The sequence below is a fragment of the Monodon monoceros genome, unplaced genomic scaffold, assembly GCF_005190385.1.
Source record: "Monodon monoceros isolate NGI ecotype Baffin Bay Population unplaced genomic scaffold, NGI_Narwhal_1 Super_Scaffold_19, whole genome shotgun sequence".
Lineage (NCBI taxonomy): Eukaryota > Metazoa > Chordata > Mammalia > Artiodactyla > Monodontidae > Monodon > Monodon monoceros.
In genome coordinates this window covers 87,221,398-87,237,247 of record NW_021703775.1, presented here as the reverse complement: position 1 = coordinate 87,237,247, position 15,850 = coordinate 87,221,398, and the positions used below count along the sequence as shown (strand labels likewise).

General features: G+C 49.3%; 1 protein-coding gene across 1 annotated transcript in view; it reads left to right on the top strand.

Moving 5' to 3' along the window:
* SNTG2 (syntrophin gamma 2) overlaps positions 1-9,515 on the top strand; it is a 150,764-nt gene extending 141,249 nt beyond the window's left edge. Inside the window, exons 18-19 of the mRNA XM_029231640.1 lie at positions 2,608-2,718; positions 9,254-9,515. Of these exons, the coding sequence (XP_029087473.1) occupies positions 2,608-2,718; positions 9,254-9,385 (243 nt within the window). The 3' untranslated portion in view covers positions 9,386-9,515. The remainder of the gene's footprint in view (positions 1-2,607; positions 2,719-9,253) is intronic.
* Positions 9,516-15,850: the final 6,335 nt, after the last annotated feature.

The following is a 15,850-nucleotide window of genomic DNA, read 5'->3' as shown; positions in this document are numbered from 1 at the left end:
GATTGCGGGAAGGGAAGGGGGCCGCCCCCGAAGGCTGTCCTCCAGCTCCCACATTTAGGACATCTTACCTCACCCCAGATGGGCCACCATGTGACATGAGTGCATGATTTTAAGCAAAGGAGCTGTGTGTGTACGTCTCACAAGCTGCATTTCCCTCATATCACCTTGCAGGACAGTTTCAGTGTAAAAATAACGTACCAAACAGATAACGATGATGCAGCTAAAGGACTTCATTGTAAGGACCACTGTGGATTCTTTAAACGATAAGCAGGGCTTTCACATAGGGATTTCTGTACTTTTTTGTCTATACTATTTTTTTTTCCCAATATATCCTGCCTGTAGTTTCCTTTATTATTAACAAATTACATTAGTATGGTACATTTGTAACTATTAATGAACCAATATTGATAAATTATCATGAATGAAAGTCCACACTTTATTCAGATTTGCTTAATTTCTACCTCATGCCCCTCTTCTCTTCCCACATCGCATCCAGGATACCACATAACATTTAGTTGCCATGTCTCTGGGTCCTCTTGACTGTGACAGTTTCTCACACTTCCTGGTATCTGATGATCTTGACAGTTCTGAAGAGCAGTGGTTAGGTGTTCAGTATTTTGTAGAATGCCCCTCTATTGGGATTTGCCTGATGGTTTTCTCATGATTAGAATGAATATTATTGATTTTTACCTTAATCGAAATTATACGTGTACAAAATGTTAAAAGGCTTATTAGTACTAACAGATGTATGATGGAAAAGCAGTCCTCTGAACTGCCCCTTATCACTCTCACTCCCCAGAGCACCCTCCGTCAACAATTTTAGCTGTTTTCCCGCATTTGCTGCCACGTTTCTAAGTCCTATGCTGATCTTGCCTTTTTTTTTTTTTTTGACAGCCATTTATGATACCATGTAAATGATGGTTGGGTAGGTTATTCCTAGAATCTTACGACCACTGAGCTGTTCTTCTTCATAAGCAAATTTGAACACCAGGTGATGTTCTCAGAGCAGTCCGGGTCTTGCTTATTTGGTGAGGAATTTCGCAAAACCATTATATGCTATCAGATACCTCCGGCTCCTCTGGATACACGCCCTTGTGATCACAGGTTCCTGGCAGGACAGCTGGAGGGTGGGTAGTTTTAAAGGCAGGTGAGATTTGGGCTGTTTCCACAAAATCCTTGAGGCTGAAATCACAGCCGCCTTTCCCTGCCCTCCAAGGGCAAGCCGGGGCGACGCCCTGGGAGATGGGAGCTGCCCGGGAGGGGGCGTTGCAGGCGGCCTGAGAGCTCTCCCCGCCGCCGCCGGTCTCATCACCGGTGCCGGGCCCTCCTGGCTGGGCTGTGCTGTTGCTGTGGTTCGTCCTCTGGCTTGTCCCAGTGGGCCAGCAGCCCTCCTGCAGCCTCTGCTACCGCAGTGCTGATGGAAGCGGCTTCTGAGCGGCTTCATTCTGGGTGGGTCCAGTGACTCCGACCTGCGAGGGCCCTGGTGCCTGAGTGGGAAGCAGGGCGCAAGGACCCCAGTGACGTAGCGTGAAAGTGCAAGCACTGGAGTCACTGTTCCCCGAGACCCCACGGGGTTCCAACTCCTCGGCATCGAGAAGGAACATACGTGGTGACACTTGACCACGAACTGCAGAGCCTCTGTTCCGCTGCAAGATTCAATATAAAAGAAAGATGTGCCAGGAGCCTCGAGGCCAGTGCGGGTGTGAATACATGGGCCGAGGAGCCGATGGGATAACAGCGCCTCTGAAATTCTCCCCACGTCCCAGCCTCTTGGCCTTTTGTGATACTTAGAGAAACGTATGTTCATTATTTCAAAATAAATGCTTTTAATACAAACTTATAGCTTGCTAAAAAATAATTGCTGTCCTCTCTTGGGATTCTTTCTAGGAAGATAAAGATTTATTATCATAACGAGTCTATAATTAAAGGCTATCTTCTATAAAAGGCAGCCATTAAGTCTTTATTTGCTGCAGCCTTTCTTTTTTAATTGAAGAGTAAGTGTTTATAGAGCACACGTCATCTCTAAAGTACCTTAGCAAACATGAAGCAATTGTTGCACTAGCATTAAGAGGCAATAGCACCTACGTTTTTCAGCTTGGTTCAGGAGAAACCAACATTGAGTGATTTGAACTTAACCTGGGGAGGGGGCGGGAGAAAGGTTTTCACTTTCTCTGCACTGCTGACCGTGTCTCAGGTACTCTATGTAGCCAGACCTGGCCCTTGGGGTGGATTCTTTTAAGCTTTACAAGAAAAGGGAGCAAAGCGTTTATGATGCTTTTAAACGTTAAGGAAAACCCAGGAGAAAGGCGGTGCGGGTAGCATGGGATCGAAGAGGAGACCACAGGGGCCTGGGCGCTCGGGCACCAGGACAGGCTCCTTGGAGCTTGACGGGAGGGACCCCCAGGAAGTCCGGTGGTTTGAGGGTGTCAGTCTCTTATACTCGGAAAGAGAAGGTGGAGATTCTAAGTCACCACGCGCTCAGTGTACATAAGATAACGGAGAAAATGTCTGCATTTATTTAAATAGATTATTTAACATATTGACAGATGTTAATGAAAGAAGTGAGCTCTCGGGTCTAAACCACTAGATAATTGCCTTCCTTTACAGAATGTGCTCTGGAGGTTTAAATTCTCTCAGCTGAAAGGATCTTCAGATGATGGGAAAGCTCGGGTGAAGCTGCTGTTTCAGAATCTGGACACCAAGCAGATCGAGATGAAGGTAGGAACTCATCCACCTGAGCCAGCCTCACCCGAGTAACCAAGCGTCCGAGGGTGGACGTGCTGTTCCACTGGCCTAGGCAAAATAATCAGAATTGGAGTGGGAACCCTCCTCAGAAATCAGCAAGGATGTCACAAGAGCCCATAGTGTGTCTCCTGTTAGAGGCTTTAATATCCTAAAATTGTAATCATCGAAACATTATTTGATTCCACTGAAACTCACAACTTGCTTAGTCAGTATTAGCAGAAAACAATATTTAAAAATACAGGGGAAGTCAATACTTAAAGGAAGAGTTTTACAAACTGCCTTAAGTGATGGATTGTCTGTGGTACCAGGAACAAACTACTCTGTTAATTCAGAGGATCTTGACATAACTTACAAATTCATTGCATTGAACTGTCATTTTACCATCAGCAACTGTTGATTTTTTCCTTACTTTATGTATAACTGTGTTGTCAACAACCCAGTTTTCATATAAACTAAAGACAAACTGAAGGATAAGTTCCATACACAAAACCAAAAGAAAGAGAAAACAAAAATGCAAAACCTACAAACATATTGTTTGGAAGCTGATTGTCAGCACTTTGCACGCACTTTTTGATGAAATTCATCAGAGGGACACATCTCATGTGACATTGTTATATCCGAATACTGCGTCAATTTTTAACACTACTTCACTGAGGTTAATGAGGTAATGCACCACATCTACCTTTTAAGTACAACTGAGATTGTGCAGAAACGCTTGACATTATTATATTTAGGGAGTGGATAAAATCAAAATCAGACTGTAACCACTGTCAAGGCTTTTGGGTCTGGAGGTGTACGACAGGGCAGCCAATGGGACAGCGATGCTGGCAGGGACACGGGTCCCTGGGCTGTGATGGAGAGGTGGCCACGCTCAGTCACGCCACCCTGAGTGGAGTCCAGTGGACATTGCCACCAGCAGAGGGGGCTCTGAGGAGAGCGGGGAGAGGGAGGGAGGCTGGAAGTGATTGTACCGTGTGTTTGGTACTTGATCTGCATGGATGCGGCTAACACAGCAGTTCCTCCTCTGCTGGTGCATTGATCTGCCCTTCACCCTAGGGACTGCGGCTGGGAGGAGCCCCAGGACCCCTTCCAGGCTCAGGTCCTATGCCGTCCGTGTGAGCCGGGGGGACACTTAGGAAGCTAGCCCCCCAGTGCGCCTTGGGTTCCTGTGCTCACGGGTTCCAGGGACTTTGCCAGAGCACCTGATGTCCCAGGACACGGTCACGTGACACCTGGATTCCCTTTTCACAGGGACTCCTGTTTCATTCGATTTAAAAGTATTTATTTTTATTTTCTGATGTTTAGTCAACTCTTGGTTATCTGTGTTGGTAAAGGGAGTAGAGGCATTGGATGAACTAAATCAGACAGTCTGAAACAGATGGCGTAGACTTTGGGGCGCGTGTACTGAAGCAGACTCGGTTTCTTTGTGGCCCTCAGTTTAGGCAGCTTCAGTTTCCATTTTCAGGCAAAGAGAAAGTCCTAGAAAGTTGTGGAGGCCACAGGGGCAGATACAGGATTTGCAGAATTGAAGCTTAAACAGTCTGCAGGTGTCTCTTTATGAAAAAAAATACAAAATTGCAAATGCGGTAAGCTAACTAGACACAGAAATGAGTGTGAGACACATCAAACCTCCCAGGAGACCCAAACTGAACCCATGTCCACGTGAACCCTCCCCCCAGATCCCAGGACCTCCGGCAGCCCCCCTGTGCCTCCCCTCCGGGGCCATGGGGTGCGAGAGAGTAGGGCAGAGGGGGGCCGGGGTCTCAGCAGGTAGCACAACGACCAGGGGCCCCTTGCTCAGGCCCCTCCCGGGGCCTTGCAAGCGGGGATGAAACTGGGGACAAAAGTAGTTTCCATGTCGTCACACGGAGCAGGAAACATGCATGTGGAGAGCCTCTAATAAACACGGGCGGCGGTTTGAACAAACTGCTTCAGGCTGAGGTTCTGCGTTTATTACAGCTTGTGAGACAGAGGGAAGGTTGGAAACGCCAATCGGGAATCTAGAACCCGTGAGAACACCTGTAGCCACCGCTGGACTTAAACCAAGAGCCGGGCGCTGAATTCTGAATAGGACCCAGGGCTATGGCCAGTGGAAGGGAGAGTGGCGTGATGTCCTCAGTGAACCAAGAGTTTCAGAGAAAACTATTCCTATTAATTGAGCTTTTCGTTACGGGAGTGAAAGTCGTGGAGCAGTTAACCTTTGAGTGTTTATTGAGAATCTTTCTGGGATGTTTAATGGATCGCTGCCTCAGGAATGAGAGTAAAGAGAAAATGCATCCGAGGGAGGATTTCTGGGGCTTTGGGAGCACAGAGGGGAAGTTATTTTTTCTATCCATTATTTACAAAAACGTCATGCAGTTCCGGGACTTGGGCTGACCCCATAGTGAGGCCAATGGCTGGAGCTTTGAGGTTGCAGTCTTTTTTAAATAAAGTGTTTGTTTTCATGTTTTCTACATCTTTCTCCTAAAAAAAGAGTGTAGCATAAACAAGCTTTCTGAAATGAAGGATTTACTTGCCTACTGATCTACTTAATAGGTTATAAGTGAATTACAGTTAAGTTACAAGGACTGAATTCGGGGTCCACTGCAGGGAGGGACGGTGCCCTTCTACCCCCCGACCCCTTTCCTATGCCCGTTGTTTGTATTTTACGCGTTCCTCTATGATTTCATTTCTGCCTCTAGACTGAGCCGTCAAGGGCAGCTTTTCTTTACCTTTTTATCTTCAGAACTTAGTAAATGTGTTTTAAATGAATAAATTAATGAAGAAAGAAAGAGCAAGTTAGTATTGAAAGAACTACCAGATACACTCACAAAAATTTTTATCAGTTTCCAAGGAAAAAATTGTTCCAATTATCGTGAAAATCCCCGACGACTACAGACCTCTGCACGCGAAAGCTTCGGCGAGCCCAGCTGAGAATCCACGGGGCGGACGCCGGTCGCTGGAGGCAGCACACTGCCTTTAGGAGGAGCAGAGGCGGGTGTTCTTCACTCTGTGATGATCCGGGAGGATAAACTCCGCTGGAAACTATGCCTCGGCGCTGTGAGTCGCGCAGACAGTCAGACGTGGACGGCGGGGGCTGAGCGGGGGTGCATCACGCCGCTGCCACTTCAGCAAGTAACCGTGGCGGCGTCGATTGTGGAGAGATGGTGGAGGGAGCCAAGGCCAGGTTCCTCCTGAAGATGGAGTGAAGCGGGGCCTCGACAGAACAGGGGACACGCGAGTGCAGCCCCTTCCAAATATGGGTCTGAAATTGGCCTTAGTCTGTTCTCCCGGAAGCTGGAACGGAGCAGAGCTTTCCTTTCTTTGCTCTTCTTTTCCCTTCCTCCCTCCCTTCCTTCCCTCCTTCCTCCCTCCCAGGTCCCCTGCGTGGTCGGTCAGTAAGGTGCCCCTCCTCCGCGTGGGGACGGGGAAGGTGCACCAGCTGCGTCCCTCTGCATCCAGGTTAGAGCCCAGCATCACCCGGCCGCCTCGCCGCTTCTCACCTGCTGGCCTCTGACTCCGCTTCTCGGCTTTCTTCCTGGACATTGTGCTTCCCGTAGACATTTGCTTGGAAAACATCGGTCAAAGGTTTGCTGTGTCCAAGGGTCTCTGTGCAAGGGTCGTCTTGGTTATGACACCTGCCTGGGGACCCACCCCTCCCTCCGAGCCTTCCTGGGCCGTCAGGCCTTCACCGCGGCCCGGCGGGCGAGGGGGATCTTTTATCGCACCCGTTACGTTACAAGCCGCCGCTGTGCTCAGTCCTTCCTAAGCACGACTGCCTCATCCCCACAACCAGCCCAGGAGAGAAGCGCTGGCCTCACAATATATGTTTAATATGGCACAAAACAGATTGTTCAGGTCGGCATAAAGTTTACGTTGATTCACGTACAAGCCAGAACGACCTCCCCAGACCTCAGTATGTGAATGTTTCTTCCACCAAGAGTCAGCCTGTCCTTGAAGCTTCGAAGCCAGGAATGGACTTCTCCTCTCCAGCTATGCGAGTCCTAGGTGGCAGTACTTCCAATGCAAGGCGGTTCTGTCTGCATATGGAAGATCAGTGGTTCAGTGTAGCCGTGCTATGGATTATCTTCTCTGGACCTCCTGGATGACTCGCTGCAGCTTCTGCGTCGGCGATCGCTGCGTCACCTTGCACTTGAACCCTTCTCCCTGCCCAGCTCCACCCGCCGCACGCTTGCTGGATGCCTCCAGGGCAGCTCAGCCGCAGCCAGCCCCTCCCCTCCACCCGCTCTGGGGCCCCAGCCGCGCCCACTGGACGCGTCTCCTCCAGGGTTGATGAGGCCCGGGTGCCTCTGTGAGGTGCCACCCTGCTCCCTGAGCTCCTCCAGGACGACGTCCCCTCCGCAGAGCCTCCGTCTCCGAGGGGCACACAGACCACCAGGCACCGAGGGGGATGCAGCCTGAGAATCTGCTTTTCCAGGTCGCTCCCAAGAGGTGCTGATGCCTCAGGACCGCTCGGTGTAAGAGCTCGTGTGCTAGGTTTCTTCTGGAAGGTTTTGTCAGGAGACAGCGAGGGCCCATTGGACCAGTTTGTCCTGGATTTCGGTGCCAGTTCTGTGACTAGTCAGCCTCGTCACCTCGCAGAAGTTACTTAAACCCCTAAAACCACCATTTCCTGCTCTGGAAAATGAACTTGGCGCTTTACTCGGGGTGTCCTACTTCACTTTTGACCTTTGAGGCTGACGATGCTCTATTAACAGATGGCTGGAAGAGGACCGGCATTGGCTGGGTACCGATGTTGTACCGGAAGCCACGTCTTCCCTCCACGGCCTCCTGTGCTGGCCCGGCTCCGTCCGGGGCCGTGTGGGTCACACCCCACAGGGAGCCACTCGGCGAAGTTTCAGGAACTTTGCCAGCCTGTCATCAGTCCGTGGGGAGTATTTCCAAACGCCACAGCCGTCAGCAAATGCTGCAGCTCAGAGGCCCTGGCGCCGCACTGCCTGGGCCATGGAGTCCACAAGTGGGAGACCCGTATCTCATCCCCGCAGCGGGCCTGTCTCCACACTCAGTGGCCGGGCCCCGATCTGAGTTCCCTGTAGATTAACACATGGTAAATTGTGTTCTGTGCATGGTTACCCCTGCTAATTGTCACATCCAATTATACTCGTTTGGGGCATTTTCTAAGAGAAATTACAGCACGTATTCCCTTATTCTAGAGACTCGTTCATTTATTTAACAATCATCTCTTTCAAGTATGGCTTTGATCAGCTTCCATGTTGAATTCTTTGGGAAGGGCAGTGGTTAAGGCTCCCCTTGAAATACAGTCTGTGTCTGAATTGCTACAGCTGAGTGGAAACTGGTCTCTTAAACGGTTACAGACTTTAAAATTTCCCCCTTGTGCACTGGGCCATTAGATGACAATTAGGGAAAACTAAAAGGCCAGGATGGCTACCGCTACTCGGAAGGGCTGTCTGTCATCTCACAGACAGTTTTGGACACATGTCTGCCGTTTGCGTAGCAAGATGGAAATAGGGGTAGTGCCCTAAGGAAATGTGATTTCTGCGCGAGGAGATGTATTGAGGACATCCGGGCAACGTTAACACTCACACGTTCATTGAAAGTGTCACCCTTGTGATAGATGGAACATTCCTGAGAGTAAGGATCATAAAAGAAGAAATGTTTTCTCAGGTTTGGGTGACCTCAGTCTTCATAGTTTGACGAGCCCAGTAAAGACCCTCATGGCTTCCCAAGAGTTTCCGCTAATTAAGGAAAAGATCAAGGTATTAAAACACTTAAAATTTGATAACTATGCCTAGCTGTAGATCATATTTAAAATCAGTGTTTCAGCCACCATGAAATGTTAAAAGACTTTATAAAAATCGAGGTCATTGGGACAAATAAATCGCAGAGGAAAGTAACTGGGTGACGGGGTTCAGTGGGCAAAACTCACAGAACATGAGATAGAACTTGCTGGCCATGTGCCCCAGCCTCTAGCTCACCTGCCGAGCACGCGGACACACACATCCATGTGCACGAACACAACACACGTGTGCATGCACGCACACAGGCACACATGCATGCAGAGCGTACACACACGGGCGCATAAGTACAGGGGCACATGTGTGCACATACGTTCACACATGTGCACAGGCGCACGTGCACACACGCAGGGTGTAGCATGATTCATTCTGCTAAACTGGGAACACGGTGAGCCCTGCTGTGTGAGAGCTCTGACAGGTTTCAGTGGAGGCCGAAGTCCCGACCTGGTGCTGCTGGTCAGGTGACTGAGAGCCCGGCACAGATGGAGTCAGGATGCCAAGCAGAGGACCTGAGTGCTGACCTATGTTAGTTACAAGAAAATCAAGAATTAAACCCAATCGTCAGGATATCAGTGCAAAAAACCCAGAAAACCAGTGTGTTCATGTTTACAGCCGCCTTTCTTAGTTCGTGTGTATTTGTACTTACTTGAGTAACTTCCTTGTGGTTCTAAGAACATAGAATCTGTTAAATTTTCTGTAATGTGTTTTTCTAATATTTATAATATATAAGCACATTCTATTTTTTCTTGCAGGAGCTGGAGTTTCAGGATCTGACGGCTGTCCTACACTGCATCCACTCCTTCATAGCAGCGAAGGTGGCCTCGGTGGATCCGGTATTTATAGACAGTCAGAGTATTGCCAGAAAATACATGTATAGCAGCTGAGCAGTGCTTCTGTTGAGTGCTGAAATTTAAATTATTTTCTTAAGAAATGAATATTTCCTGCACAGTATTGAGACTTTGTGTGATTTTATAATGATCCCATAGTTGTGATACCAATAAAACATGTCACTAGTTTCCAGAGATGGGTCGGACTTCTTGCATCTGACGAGGAACACAGCCTCCGCTCAGGCAAAGCTGTGGCTGAGAAAACTCGACTTCCCTGTGAAATAAGCCATGTCACTGCAGTCCTGCAGATCACGTGAAGGTGCCAACAGCACACACGCTGCTAAAACCCACATCTCATTTCCATTTCTATTTCCTTACAGTCGAAAAGCCCCAGAGCTTCACCACTTTCATTTTCCCCAAGAATGGCAAGTTCTCCTTTGGATTTCCACCATGGTTTATCCCAGGACATTGGATATAGTTCTCTGTGCTGTACGGCAACTAGGATGATCCTACTAAGTGAAGTAAGTCAGAGAAAGACGAATATCATATGATATCACTTACATGTGGAATCTTAAAAATGTTCCAAACGAACTTATTTACAGAACAGAAACAGACCCACAGACGTAGAAAACAAACTTACGGTTACCAAAGGGGAAAAGGTGGGTGGGAGGGATAAACTGGGAGTTCGGGATTAACAGATACACACCACTATATATATATATATAAAGAGAAAGATAAAAAGATGCAGTGGTCATTGACGGCCAACTTGATTTCACTCAGAAAAGCCTTTTCCTCTCAGTGGCCAAGACCCTGCTGGACACAGGGCTGTGGACACAGGATTCCCATCTCAGGAGGCCTTTCTGCCCACCATGGCCACCGTGGACAAGTGAACACTGGGCCACTCGGCAGCCCTGCAGACTTGCGGTTGGGGGGAAAGGGACACAGGCCACCCATCAGAAGCATAGCTAAGTCAGAAAGAGAGATGGGTTTGGTGAAAACGCACCCTAGAAACTTTGTAAAGCTCCCAACTGGCTAACCCTGGGATAAAACTAGCACAGCGTATGTTCTAGAAGATAGCACTACACTGAAGTTAAAAGACTCTAAATGCAGGGAGACAGAGTCAACAGAGCCAGTGTGAGAAAAACGTGGAGGTCTGAGGTGAACAGCTGACGGTAGGTTTATTTATTCAACAAACACTTGTGGACGGTTCTTCGGGGCAGGCACTGTGGCTGGTCCTACAGCCACAGCAAGAGGCGGCTGAGGACCCAGTGCAGCCTGTGGGCTCGGGTGAGGCCAGGTGGCCTCAGAAGGCCAACGTGACAGGTGACGGCGGCCGAGGTAGCAGCCGAGATCCATCCTCATGGGTCAGTTCAGACATGGAATGTGGCCTTCATGCTTCCAGAAGAACGTTGGCATGTTGGTTCCAAACTGACATCATTTTGTAATATAACGCGTTTTGTATAAACTACGACTGTCTACCACAGGTTAGGAATTCTAGATTTTTGTATAGTAATTAGGAAGCTGGTTTACTTTAAAGCCCTGGACCATTCATAAATGTGATGGTAATTGTACCACGTTAGCAGGATTTCCATAATCTGGCCTATAGTGTCCTTTTCTGTGTGTTTTTATTTTAAAAACTCAAAGGCAATACCCACATGACTTAGAATTTCCTCACTCTTGATAAAACAGTGCTTACTTGGAAATTTGGATAAGAGTGAGTGTCTTATTCTGTTCGGGCTGCTGTAACAGAAACCACAGACTGGGGACTTATAAACCACAGACATTCGTTTCTCCCAGTTCTGGAGGCCGAAGTCTGAGATCAAGGCGTCTGCAGACTCCAAACCCTCTTCCCTGTTCAGATGGCGTCTTCTCGCTGTGTCCTCACCCGGAGGAAGGGGTGCTATAAGGTCACCAATCCCATCATGAGGCTCCACCCGCATGGCCCATCAGCTCCCAGAGGCGCTGCTTCCAGACACCAGCACCCTGGGGGCTTGGCTTCCATACCTGAATTTGAGGGGCCAGAAACAGTCATAGCAATAAGGAGGAACACAAATGTAACTGGCTTTATACAGCTTTTGTATTTTTTTTCTCAAAGTGGTGACAGTCTGGACAGACTTTCGTGACTTTTTGAAGTGCAGGTGACTCACAGTTCTGCCCTAGAAGACATTCTTTTCTTTGTCCAGAAAGCACTGAGAAATCCCTGCTATGCTCGGGGCCATTAACCATTAACTGTTGCAGGTAATTCAGGCACAGAGAGTTCAGGGTCGTGTTCACAGTTGTAGGAACTCCCCGCCCAGCCTTCAGTCTCACTGTTATTCCCCTTGTCATTAATTTCTTTTCTTTTTTTAATTTTGTTTTTCTCAGTTTTTTTGGTGTCATTAATTTCAAAGGTCAATGGATAATTGAAGTTCCCAAGCCTGAACGTATTCCAACATGTGCACTGACATACAATTGTTGGTGATGCATAAAACCCCAAACAATGGTGAGAGGAACATATATAGCCTCAGAATATTCAAGGAAAATATAAACGGCGTTCTAAAAGATAAAGTAAGCTGCTACCTACAGTATGTCTACAGCATCCATTTCAAATTCATAAGTAATATGCTAAGTGTGATAAATTAGCATCATTTTTATGCTAATATGTATAGAAATGCCTGTGTTGGTTTAGAACTCTTTTCTCCCCTTGGGAAGAAAAACCACCTTTGAAGACTCTTGAGCCGAACGGAAAAAGCAGCTCCACCGTCACCCGCCTGGCCTCTCTGCTTCTCTCACCCTTTCCCTCTCCCTGCCCATTGCATGCATTCGGGACGCAGGTAGAATAACGCTGAGAAGAATCAGCAGGCTTCTCCCTGCTCAGGATTTCAGAGCCGTCCAGGGCTTCAGCTCACGGGGTTGTGGGTGAACCGCTCTCAAATGGATTTCTGCCCCTAATCAAAGAGTATTCTAGAACCAGGACTGCAGCGGTGAGCCAAGCAGACAAAAACCTTTGCCCTGTTCCCCAAACTGGAGCCACAGTTCCGACAGGGAATCCTGAAGACGTATTCTGGATGCTCTGAAACAAGGGAGCAAGGACTCCAGGACGTTGAATCAGCAACAGGCCTCCTCAGAGGCCTTGGGGTCAAGGCTTCGGGCGCTCTCTGCTTCACAAGGTCACGAGGATCCAGTCTGGACAGAGACGCTCTTTACGCCCAAACTGCTGGAATGCGAGGAACTGGAAACCCCCTCGAGTCCAGTTCCTGTGCTGCAGCCGTGTCACCAGCTCCTCCCTGGCGGGGACCTCTGGTCACCTCCATCAGAAACCCTCCTGCCCCTCCGGCCACGGGACAACCCCGGCCAGCCCCAGGCTTTTGTGTGTGTGTTCCTTTTTGTTTTCACCGACCCGGCTGAATTTTTGGCTGAGTTCGTCTTTTGTTGTTAGTCGTGCATAATGAATTTTCCAAGTTGTTACAGACTTACCAACCCACGACCTCTCAGGGAAACAGTCCCTGCTGCTGTGTTGGGCTTTTCCTATCTAGTAGAACCAAATGTTGGCCCTTTAGGGGTCTAACTTTCAGCAGAGAATATCTGAAAACATTTATGCAACATTGTTGACAGAGGAATTCTTTGGAAAGAACAGCACGCCTGAAAAGGTGAGCGCTTTAATTTGTAGATTTATCTTTTAAATAGATGCATGCGAATTTTAAACACCGAAACAGAAAGATTGATTAGTGAGTTTTTTCATTCTTTTTTTCCTCATTTTCAAATTTTAAAAAGGAAAAATTATCCTGAAGTAAATTGCATCAAATTACTTCCATCACAAACTGCTGATAGAACATGTAGATGATAGAAAACATCACGCTCTTAACTCGGGTTAAGACTCGGGTCTACGTTAGCAGAGCAAAGTGGCGAATTAAAAACTCGTCTTCATAATGGAAGAGAGGCTCTATTTTGGTTTACAGCATCTACACCATCACATGAAAATGTATTCAGAGGCAGGAATTACTCAGTATTTCCAACCCTACAGATCCATCAGGCTTCGGATTCTAAATTCTATTTCTGTTTTCTGTTGAAGCTGCATACTAACCACGATTCTGCTATATTCCCTTGTTTTGATAAATGGCCTCAGTTGCAAAATGCAGCATGAGGTAAAATTAGAGCAAAGATTCGGCCAAATGCTGTCCAGTTTGTCTCTGGAAGGTGAGGAAAAGTAGACGAGATGAGGACCCAGGAGGCTATTTTCAGTCACAGGTGACGCGTGTTTCCCTCAGTCCCTTGGGAGTGAGGTCCTGAGTCATTCAGGACGCTTGTGTCCCTCGAGTGTGTCTCCTGGGCATTGGGTGCAGGCTGGGCTGTGACAAGTGCCTCCTACCCGGGCTGGGGTGGGAGGTACATCAGCTCACAGGTCCCCCTACGCCTGGGAAGAGAAAGAGGAAGGAGGTCCCGGCTCTGCCGTCCGGGGGCCAGCTGTCCACTTAACTACAGCCCGGCCCCGAGGCCCCTGGAAGTGGGGTGCACAGCCCCCTTTCGCCCACAGGGCCAGCCTGTCCTCCCCAAATGCCTGCCGGGAGCGAAGCCCAGCTCTGACCTTCAGCCGGTCGCCCAGTGCCAAGTGCTTTTATAAAAAGTGTGCCCCTTTTCCACACCTTGCAGGAGAAGCCGCCGCACGAGTCCACACAAACGGGACTGAGCGGCCTTTCTGCCCTTTCAGACAGTCCACGAGGGACATTCCTACAAGTCTGTCTGATTTGAGCAAACAGGTCATTAAGGGGCTTTGGCTCGTGTCCTCAGAGGTTCCATTTCTGCCTAGAAATGACCCGGGATGGCCTTCCACTTACCATGGAGCAGCGATCCTCCTGGAGCTCCTGGACCTGGGCCCCGTGTCCATGTCGCCCGCAGGGCACCGGGCACTCTCAGTGCCGAAGGGCCAGGGGTGGCGGCCAGGTGACGGTGCTCCTGCCAGGGGGGCCCAGAGGTGGCCAGGGGCACAGCCGTACTGCGCGGCCAAGGCCCAGGCCGTAAACGAGCAGGGCCGCGCCTTCTGAGCCAAACCCAGGCCCGAGCCCCCCTCCCCACTCCCCCTCTCTCCCCAGAGTGGAGAATTAAGGCATTTAACCACAGGTAACGTCCCGAGATCAACCAATGGTATTTCAGAACTGAGCAAACTTAAATGCTTCTGGCAATGAAAGAAAACCAAATGCACGTTTCTAAAGAACTTCCCAAGGGCCGTGGCAGCGTGACAGACAGCGGTACAAAAACACGAGCACAGCTCTCCTGAAAAGTGGTTTATATTCTGGCAATGACAACATAGATAATACAGAGTTTGGTTGGAAAAAGGATATATGCGTCATTGGTACCTAACAGTAAATTAACACCACAGTAAGAGACAAGAATATTAAGTAATACATACTTTTCCTGAGAAAAACTTTTCTCCTAGAATAAACTGTTCCTTTAAAACTGGAACTCAGAGCGAATGCAAAACAGAAAGAACATCCACATGTTTCCTCCTGGGAACTCAATGTCCCGGTTTCCTCCAGGCAGGCGGTATTTTCTACCTTGACTCACACACAGAAAGAACCCTGCCTGCCCTGAGCACAGTCTTTGTCTCGGATTTGGCGGGAGACTCACGAGCTCCACAAGAATGAAATGTGCCTGCACGTGTGTGTGCCATGTGTATGTGTGTGCACAGATGTGTGTGCCTGCACGGGAGCCTATGTGAGTGCGTACGTGTGTGTATGTGTGTGCTCCTCCCTGTGTGTGCGTGGTCCTGCCTGTGTGTGCCTGCATGGGAGCCTACATGTGTGTGTGTACGTGTGTGTACATGTGTGAGCACGTGTGTGCGTGTATGTGTGTGAGTGTGTGCGTGCATGTGTGAGTGTGTGTACATGTGTGTATGGAGCAGGGGGAAGGCAATTTCAGAAATAAACATGGATTCTGTTTCCAGAGCCTGGAGAGGTGACGCTGAGGACACAGCAAACATCTACCAGCCCCACCCGTTCCCCGGGGCAGACTCTCGGTTTGAGGATCTTCTAACTGAGAAGCAAAAACAAATGTCGCCATCGGGTTGGATGGCGTGGAGCGGCTCGGACACCAAGGGGCTCACAGTCACAAAGCCGGCCCGATCCGCGGGGCCCGGCGCACCCTCCAGGTACGGTGACAAGCAGGTGACGGGAGAGGCTGGGGAGAGCGCGGGGTTCGGGCTTAGGGGCCCCTCCTGCCTCAGTGCCCGGAAGCTGACCTCTGGGGAGCCTGGCTTCTCCCTCTGAGCTTCCGGGACTCCGACGGCAGAGCTGGGATCCGATGCCCCCAAGGCTCGCTCAGCCCTAAACTTTGAGCCCTGCGGCCAGGGCTGTGGGCCATCCCACTCCTGAGGCTGGAGGCTCAGCTGCTGCTTCCTCGGGCTTTTATTCTGGGAAGTTGGGCCTCTCCTGGGTCAGCAAACGCTATCAGCACTGAAACGGCCTCAGGTCATTGCTGGCAGTGACCAGGGTCAACAGGCACAGTGACAAAGGTCAGCGCTGACAGGGACGGAGGTCAGCGGTGACG